The sequence below is a fragment of the Trichoplusia ni genome, unplaced genomic scaffold (assembly GCF_003590095.1).
Source record: "Trichoplusia ni isolate ovarian cell line Hi5 unplaced genomic scaffold, tn1 tig00001093, whole genome shotgun sequence".
Lineage (NCBI taxonomy): Eukaryota > Metazoa > Arthropoda > Insecta > Lepidoptera > Noctuidae > Trichoplusia > Trichoplusia ni.
Window position 1 is genome coordinate 151,862 of NW_020800094.1, and position 9,831 is coordinate 161,692.

The window sequence follows — 9,831 nt, forward strand, 5'->3', positions numbered from 1 at the left end:
ATTCAACTTTTGCCCGTTGATTTTTGAACGAAATGTTTTAAAATAAAATCTGTGGATAAAATATACCAATTTACTTCTATATTTCTTTTGTTAGAATGCCACAAATACATGGATGTAATTAAATTACTAGTCAATTTTAGTTTTCCTATAAGTTTTAAAGTAAATTTTATAAAAATAGACCTCTCTACTTTGTTTCTTTTAATAAACAAAATTTTCGCATTTTTTACCTGATTTCATTTACCTACTAGCGCAAGTAAACTAAATTGTAATAAAAACAAATTTAGGACAAAAAAAGGCTTTTAGAACGAAAGGCAGTTTTTCATAGACAATTGACCGATTTGTTAGTGTTGTACTTGAAAAGATGTGGCTTATCGAAGTTAGCGACAGCATATTGAATTGATGGGCTGAATCTATTTATTTGTTAAAAGATGATAATTCGAAATACAACTTTCGCCTTTTCAGAGCCTTTTCTATAAAATTTACTACAGTAAGACTTTTTTCAACAAGTTTACTTAACGAAATTCTTTCAAAAGTATCGATCTTGCACCAAAAGTCATAAAATGTTGAAAAGACACATGGCAAATACGTCACTATCTCAGTTGCAAGATGGCGAACGTTCGGGATAGTGACACATCTTTGTGGCTCCACAATAAACTCGGTACATCGAATGATTCGTGGACAAGTGGCTCAATTTGTACGCAATTAAATGCTGAAGTGCTGAAAAATATAAAGGATTGTTTTCCAGACTTGCAAACACAAGTGAAATTGAAATTATTGCTAAGTTTCTTTCATATCCCGCGCAGAAATGTTGAGGAGGTAACTTTTCTCTTTGATGTTCTATGGTTTTGCGTAACAGTTTGTGTTTTTTGTCTCTTTCCTTGCAAGCTTAAAGCTGCGAGTAGGAATGAGATGCAGCAATACGCATGTATGTAGTAGTTTTATTTGTTGTCATATAATGAATTTACATGTTAAAAAATTGTTAAAATAATTTTAATAGCGATTTTACTGCGGCCCGGGAAAAGTTTATTACCTTAGGATTTAACTGTTGGACATTTACACAAAATCTGATATTGAATGTGTCGATAGTTACGACCTTTTCCTATGTGGACTAGTTATTTACGTTCTGTAAATTACGAAACAATTCATAGTTTTATTAGTTAAGTACTATGATAAGAGCGCAATAGACGCGTACATTGTATTGCTGTTGCTATGTTTACGTACCACAAACTGTTACAGACATAACCTTTTCAATGAATATTATTGTAATGTTTTAAATTGGTTCTTCAAGGGCAGCCTTGTAAATAGCAAATATAATTGTATACACTGTGCTAGGCACTTTTCTAACCCAATATAAGCATGTCGGAGATGAGCATGAGAATAAATAACTAAATCATAATTAAAACCTCATTTGTGATAAATAGTTCGCAACCTCATTCATAAAACCTATATAGTTACTGTTCGCGCCAATACTGGCTGGTTGTAAAATAGAAGCGCGGGTATCCTGACACCCAAAAGAGAGCTACGCCGACAAGCATTTAAACAATTTTTAAGGTAGATATCTTTTAGGAATTTTCTAATACCAATGTGTTTGGCACAAAATAAAACCATTCAAATGTTTTGAGTATATTAAATGCAGATTTGATATAATATTGTTCATGGTTAATGCTATTTTTTACTTGTATTTTTTAAAGTGACTCTTCTAATAGATACTCCCACTAATTTTGTCATCAACTATTTCTGTTAACGGTGAGAAATGCTATATGGATTAATGGTATATTATTATTGATGGTTAAAATGGTTGTATTCTTTACGTAATATATGCTATTAATTTACATTTGTCAAAGTTGTATATGAAAATAGACAACCATAATAAGATTTTTTAAATAACAATTTTAACTTTGTTATTGATGAAACTCATATTTATTTAGACATTATCTACGCTTATGAACTAAATAACTTATTTATAGAGTATTTAATTACTACCAGTTGTGTGTTACTAACATATATTTATGTTTAAAGGTTTTCTTATCCACATTTTATAAATATTGAAACCTTTTTTCCTGTAAAACTATGTAATATCATAAAACTGTGCTCCACTTTACGATGACTGCTATTTGGTAGTATAATGTGAATGAAATTTACAATTTCAAATTATATGCACTTTTCATGAGAACATCTTACTTGTTTACTTGTAACTTTAGTTCATCAGTTTCAGCATCAAATTATATTCATTCACAATTTTTTTCTAAATTGTAAAGGGTTGGAGGATATGAAAAGGTGATAGGATTTATAAAAACATGCAAAAGATAAAATAATGGTGCAATGCACTAATTCCAAATCAATGAGCATCTAATCAGTATTCACTATCTTATAATCTGTTATAAATAAGTGGAAAGACAAAAGGAACCATATAGACATAAAGAACTACTAAATTGATGTTAAATATATGTGTTACTTGCCTTAAGTAACCCAGTTGTCCAAAAACTGTTTTAAATGATTGAATTAAGTTTTTTTAATATATTTTTAAAGAAATAGTAAAGAAAATATTTTTATTTTCAATTCAGCCTGTCAGTCAAAGTGATATATTATTACATTGAATTCATCATTCTCTTTTCCAGTGGCGAAATGAACTGGAAGAGATCATTGAAGTGGCGGCTGTCGACTCAGACTTATGGGTTGCCATGCTGGCAGAAACCCTCAAGACATTCCCCTCAGCAGGCACCCTTAATACAGAGATAGCAGAGTTTGACGAGACCAGGCCGATATTCAGCGATATGATCAGTGAACTTAGGAGAGCATTAGCTAAACATTCAGATCTGGGATTATTGCCGCTGGAGTGCTTGTACTTGAATAAAAATGCTTTAGTTTCTGTGGTAAGATGATATTAATATTTATTTATTATTTTTCAATTCAGAATACATACTAAATAATACATACACACTGTAAAATTACCAAACTAAAATTATTTGAAGTTATATTATAAAAAAGTTAATTAATAGTGTTAGCGTAGTTAATTTTGCATGCTTTAGTCTTAAGCAAAACATGTATAATCTCAACCTATTGTAACATCTTTATATACCATGTTTTATGCAAATAAATATATTATTATTATTACATAATAAATAATTAAACTAAGCAATGAAACAAAATTACCACATGTTAATATGTTATGTATGCTATGTCTGCATATGATACAGAGAAATAATATTTACATTTAAAGATGGATAAATCATGGATAAACAGGCTTTTGTGATTCAGTACAGTAGGCTTTAAATTAAGTAAAAAATGCTTTTATGTAGAAAATGATTTAATCTACATTATAACTATTCATAGGTGGGCCAACAACCGAATCCAGTAAAGCATTTCACGTTAAAACGCAAGCCTAAATCAGTAGCATTGCGGAGTGAACTGCTCGCAAAGGCTACTGAGGTCCAAGCTAACCAGAAGAAGGCGCAAGCACCAACCGTACCAGTCAGAAGCCGAGGGATGCCTAGGAAGATGACTGATACTAGTGAGTAATAGATTATAAGGTCGAATCGTATTTGAAGATATCTACTTTAGGCCACAGAAATGACTTTTTAAAGATTTTTTCAAAGTTTTTGTTATGAAGAATTTCAAATTTCAACTTCACTTAAGCGTTCTCTATAGAAGTTTAGCTGGCTAGGTTAGTGTATATATAAATGTAGATAGTGGTGTAGTTGTAAACTAAGTCCGCTCCCCGCAGCCCCGCTGAAGGGCCTGCCGTCGCGCTGGGCGCGCGGCGCGGGCGGCGGCTGGCGCGGCGCGGCGCGGCCCCCGCCCCGCGCCGGCATCAAGCTGCTGGACATCGCCGAGCAGCCCGCCACGCACGCGCAGATCAAGAAGCGCAGGAAACTCGGTCAGTACCACACCACCAACAACACACCTGCTCTAAAACTTCAGGATATCATTATGAACTTCCTTTATCCTGAAGACGTTATACGGAAAGCCACGATTTGAGTTAAAATAAAATAAGAGCCCAAAAATTGGTCAAGTTGGCGATAGTTTTGTGATTGAAGACACAATGGAGAAAAACTATATTATTATAGTCTCGCCAGCTTAGTCCAGTAAAACTTATTTGCCGAAAAAGGCCAGTCCAAAAAACATAATGCATTGATTTATAAATTTATATTTAAATTGTCTGGACTTTAAAAGATACTGCAACCCCTTTGTTTGTTTCGACATTCCTTCTTAAAATAGTCAGGAAATGTCGACTCCAGCGTTCTAAAAAGACGTGTAAAGGTGAGATTATCTATACTAATCTATACTAATATATAAAGCTGAAGAGTTTGTTTGTTTGTTTGTTTGAACGCGCTAATCTCAGGAACTACTGGTCCAAATTGAAAAATTCTTTTTGTGTTGAATAGACCATTAATCGAGGAAGGCTTTAGGCTATAAACCATCACGCTGCGACTAATAGGAGCGAAAATACAATGGAAAATGTGAAAAAAACAGGACGGGTATAAATCATAACTTATATCTTCTTCTACCCACGGGAACGAAGTCGCGGGCAACAGCTAGTAGATGATATTATATTATATTCTACTCGCAGAATAAATGATTTCATTTTTAACCAAAAGTAAACTACCCTCAAATCCAGAGCGCCGTTTGTTCTAACTTTTAATTCTATACAGAAATGGAAGAGGGCGCTAAGAAGGCAGCCGCCGCGGCGCCGTCCTCCCCCGAGTACAACAAGAATCTCGACAACTACGGACTGCCGAAACCCGACGAGACGGCTAACGGTGAGGATATTATAATATAATTGTATACAGGCAATTTTTCGCGGTTTTATACATTCATGAACGTAGTTTCAGTTTCCTGAAATTCTTAAAATTTCCTACATAAACTTAAAGTGGAGAGAAGTAGGTTGTTGAAATTGTTTTAAAAAAGGTGTTATTTTTAATACCAAGATGACTTCAAAATGTTTTTCTTAATTTTTTTGCTATTGGGCACCTGTTGATGTAAAATGCAACAAGTGCATATTTGTACTTATGTCAAAGGATTGGATTATAGGAAATTACGAGTTTTCCGTATTTGAATTTAATTATTCATAAAAATGCGGAAATCGTTAACAATGGTCATCTTCGTGGTTGCTGATACCTCTGGACTATTCGTGCAGTTGAACTGGTTTGAAGTATCCTCTAACCAAAAGCCATTTTATCCGATATCGAATGACTATTTATGAGTGAAGATGTTTTGTGTGAATTGATTGAAAATAAAATCAATGGGTTTTGATTTTTATTAATCAAAATAGGCAACAAAGTAGCACTTTCTGAACATCAGAGTTACACAGACAGCTCCCCTTATCGCCCACCCTTCACCGCTTCTTAAGTGCTCTAGCTGCGAAGAACAAACTCCACAACTTTTTATTATGATACATGATTATATGTATTTATACTTGGTCATGATATATATATGAAGCCTACCCCGCAGCCGCGGCCAGTACGACGGAGCCCGCCGCGGCCCCGTCCCCCCCCCCGGCAGACGCCAGCTCGCCGGCCGCCGCGCCGCCCGCGCCCGAGCGGGACCCGCCCAGACCTGCCCCGCTGCTCGTGCAGGTAACTGGACTACAAGTAAACACAGAAACCAACGTGTAGCTTATGCTCACTGCTTCATGGAAAGCTCTCGGAAACGAAACTACTCAATCCAAAATGACGTACTAAAGCATCAATAAAAGATGAGTGTATATATTAATAACAGAAATAGTTAAATATATGGTGGAACAGCCATCTGCCGGATGGACCGACGACCTGATGAGAGCCGTTAGGTCTCGTTGGATACAGGTGGCAATGAACCGATCGCAGTGAACAGCTATAGGCTGAGATGATGATGATGACTAATTATGTTATTGTAATTTCATCCAATAAGCTAAATTCCTACTCTAACATTATTTTTCTCAAAACACAGCAGGGCACAGGAGCGAAGCCGATAGTCCTGGGCCAGCAGCCGAAGCTGTTGATCACGGGGCAGCCGGGGGCCAAGCCACTGCTGCTGTCCACGCAGAACCTGCTCAACACGTCCACCGTCATCCTGCAGCCCGGCGGCAAGGCTGTGCTGCTGCAGAACATCAAGCCGGTAAGATCATTGTGGATTATGTTGATGAAACTATTACTGAAATATTTCTTTGAATGGAATTGTGAGACTTTACTAAAATAACAAGTTTTTATTTACATTAAAATACCTTTCAGTTTTTAAGACAAACATAAAACTGACTTTAAATAAAATTACTGGTCCAAGCTTTATGAGTTTATGGGACCAAATGACAGTTATTTGACGTTACATGACAAAAGAATCAATGAAATCGGTTCATCCTAAAAAAATGCGCAAAGTCTAAAAGTTTTGTTTTATTTACTATAGATGGCACAGACTGTACAAGTACAGCAGACGCCGCGGTCGGTGTTGCCCACAGTACACACACAACCTCCACTTCAACAAATTGCGCAGCCGGTATGTTATAATTTTATATATATATTAATGTTAAAATAATCGCGGTTTCTTATTGAATGAAACAATAGTATTAAAAGTTTATAATTTCAAATCAGAAAAACTAATTTATGTGCGAGTAATGGTCACTGGTTCCTGTACTATTTGCTTTTAAGTATACGAGTCGAAGTAATTTAATCCTTACGTCGCGTGGGTTTTACTACATTTAAGTCAAATAAAAAGACACCCAGATCCTTTGTGGATCAGACGAACTCCCTACGCGAGGATAGACCATGTGTTGCCCTGGCATGGTGACCTTTACCAGTGGGCTGAGTCCAGGATGTATCCCCCGCAGGTGCAGCTGGCGCAGCCGGCGCAGGCGGCGGCGGTGGCCGCTGCGCCCGCGCCGCCCGCGCCCGCCGCCGCGCAGCCGCTGCTGCCTAGGAGGGGACTGTCGCTCACGGTCAGTAACATACCATACAATACCGTTACAGTAGACACACGTGCACATTTTTGCTACGATAGTGGCCTTACAACAAAATATCACTTGGAATTGATAACATTTAGAAATAATTTGAGCTTTTTTTTGACATCGGAAATTGTTGATGTAACTATTAAAATAATAACACCTGTTATAACATATCTTCAGTTTAATGTAACACAATTTACGACTATTAGAGAGGTCAGTTTTAAGCTGATGTTTGAACTACAACTGCACAAGTTGATCGATCACAGTCTGTGTATGGATGACCATCTATGCCATCTCTCCGTGTTTCGAAAGATGCGTTTAATTTTATTCATACATCTTTTCAATAAATTTCTAATTTACTGACGTGTAATTGCATACTAAGGGACAAAGCATTTGCATAAAATATCAGGTAAATATTAAGTGCATCAAGCTAGGCTGGTTTGATTTATAAAACTGTTATCAAATTCTTATTAAAGACAAAATCCATAATCAACATTCCCACGATAATGATTACGCAACATTATCATTATAATATTCTGTATCATATCTACCCTTTTAAACATGAAAACTGAATTGCTTTTTTAAACATTTGCAGCGAGAACAAATGTTGGAAGCGCAAGACATGTTCCGCAACGCGAACCGCGTCACGAGGCCGGAGAAGGCGCTTATACTTGGCTTCATGGCTGGCTCCAGAGGTATGTACTACATTAACTACTAGTAAAGTATCTTCAACGAAGTAAACTCGCCTAAGTTCATTAATATCCCTCAAAAATCGATTATAAAATACTCAATTAACTATACACCTTTTTCCAGACAACCCTTGTCCAAACCTTGGCAACATAGTGACAATAAAGCTATCAGAAAACATCGAGAACGTTCTACAATCAGACGACACCTACCTTACTATGCTATCCGAAATGCATTTCCAAATGAACTACAACAACGGACAATGGACTCGACTCAAAAAGTACAGGCACATAGATGGTATGGTGCCACAGAAAATACCCCCAGGATCGACAGTTATATCGACCAATAACCAGCAGCCAATAGTGTCGATAGCCAATCAGAGTGTTAGTTAAGTGTAGTGACATCTAGTGCGGTTCGTGACAAACAGTGAATCAATGCGTGTGAACGTGAAAAGTTGGAGTATATTGTCCTCTCATCTCATTTTGTAAGTGTTTTCTATGATTTATATTAGAATTTTGGCGCTGAGTATACGTTGGGGTATTAGAGAGATATGACCGCGCTTGATTTCTCTACCACATTGTAACGTTGCGTCTATGGACAGCTTACTAATTGTCTATGGACGCGGCGACAGTAGTCCACCCTAATGCCAAAACGAAAAATGTGAGAGGCTACGTGAGATTCCCTCTCGATCGCCATAGCTGGCGGCTGCTGCCACGACTAACATGTAATTAAACCCCAATCTTGGGGGTCACCCTACGGGTTGCGTCACCCTACGGGTTACCGCCGTCCCACTACTTTCTGCGGGTCCCGCTCTCCAGCCGGCAGCTTGGCACCTACTGGTGGCCGCGGCCGTTGTCACGCCAGCGACCCCAGCCTCTGGGCAGCTTCAGCCAGCTTCCGTGCAGCTTCAGCCAGCTCACCGGTCACCCTACGTGGACCCCCCAGGGACGGTACCCTCTTACTCATATAAGAGCGAGAACTCAATTACCTGTGCCACAAACCCGCGACCTAGCCGGACCTAGTTTTATTAAAGATCTGTATGAGACCTACCTTTTGTTTTGGCATTAGGGTGGACTACTGTCGCCGCGTCCATAGACAATTAGTAAGCTGTCGATAGACGCAACGTTACAACATATTAAATAAAACATTTGTTGTGGCTCCATTGTTTTTTTACGTCGCGGTTTCTCGTGAGATGCTTCGCCCGATTACCGGCAACCAATATTTAACTGCGTTCGTTAAATAAAAGGCTACAAGAACCTTAACTTTTACATTATTCTAGAAAAAAAGTTGCATCTTAATAGAGAAACGCAATGTTCAAGAGATTATCGTGTTACTGACACGGCTGCTAGATTGGAGTTTTATTTCATTGCGTTTAGAGTTGCTATTTCTATAGTGACTTGGCAAGTTGTGTGTGAATGATTTCTTCTCCGTATAGTCAAGCGTGGTCTTATTGGCGGTCAATTGTATCCTTCGTATGCCTAGCGCCTTTGCGGTCCAGCACCAATAAATTAGGCTCGATATTTCTCTCATTAATTCATTGTTAGATGGATATTTTATTTTAGTTGTGATTTTAAGAGTATAATGATTTTATTTACTTGAATATTTCACTGACACTTGTTTTTTTGTATTATATTTTATTATGGTTGTAGCAATTTGATACTGTAGCTAATGTTAGTAAGAATGTTTTTTTTTTTGTAGAATTATGTTAGTAGCTTATTTAGAAGAATTTTGTCCCATGGTAGTTTTTAGTAGTAGAATTGCACTTTGTCTGTAAAACCAAGAAAAATATTCTAAATTTATACTCAGGCTGTGATTTCAAAAGTTTCTTGTGTATTGATTCACTGTTCATCTAAAACTGGCCTGACAAGTTTCCTATTGGGTTATATTTTATTTATGTGTAGCAAATGTTACATTTTCTCCAATACGAAAATAGAACCCTATAAGAAAGTTGTTGAATAAATATTTTTTGTAATATATTATATAAACTAGTTAATAATAATAATATATTGTGGCATTAATATAAATACACAAAAAGAACCGAATATATTTAGCATGCTGTGTGTTTGTATTAATGTGAAGTAGGTAAAGTATTTTGGACTTTATTTCCTGTTATCATGGTTTTAATTCAATAGGATATGCTATGTCTTTCTTCGAAGACGCATACAGTACAGTTTTAGCTTTTTATATACATACTTATATAGTGGAAATAAGGTCCAAAATTGAATACGTCATTT

The 9,831-nt window shown here is 36.8% G+C and overlaps 1 protein-coding gene across 1 annotated transcript; it reads left to right on the forward strand.

Annotated features, from left to right (window-relative positions):
- The first annotated feature begins 364 nt into the window (after positions 1 to 364).
- On the forward strand, positions 365 to 8,418 carry LOC113507218 (negative elongation factor A). Its single transcript, XM_026890087.1, has 11 exons — positions 365 to 816; positions 2,619 to 2,873; positions 3,334 to 3,511; positions 3,725 to 3,877; positions 4,653 to 4,760; positions 5,452 to 5,576; positions 5,926 to 6,093; positions 6,376 to 6,465; positions 6,797 to 6,904; positions 7,506 to 7,605; positions 7,724 to 8,418. Exons 1-11 carry the CDS (start codon positions 607 to 609, stop codon positions 7,987 to 7,989), a joined length of 1,761 nt encoding a protein of 586 aa, XP_026745888.1. The 5' UTR covers positions 365 to 606; the 3' UTR covers positions 7,990 to 8,418.
- The last annotated feature ends 1,413 nt before the right edge of the window (positions 8,419 to 9,831 follow it).

Coding starts and splice junctions, on each gene's coding strand:
- LOC113507218 (XM_026890087.1), top strand. CDS start 607: ATGGCGAACGTTCGGGATAGTGACACATCTTTGTGGCTCCACAATAAA. Junction 3,512..3,724: donor TAGGAAGATGACTGATACTA/GTGAGTAATAGA, acceptor CGCTCCCCGCAG/CCCCGCTGAAGGGCCTGCCG. Junction 7,606..7,723: donor CTTCATGGCTGGCTCCAGAG/GTATGTACTACA, acceptor ACCTTTTTCCAG/ACAACCCTTGTCCAAACCTT.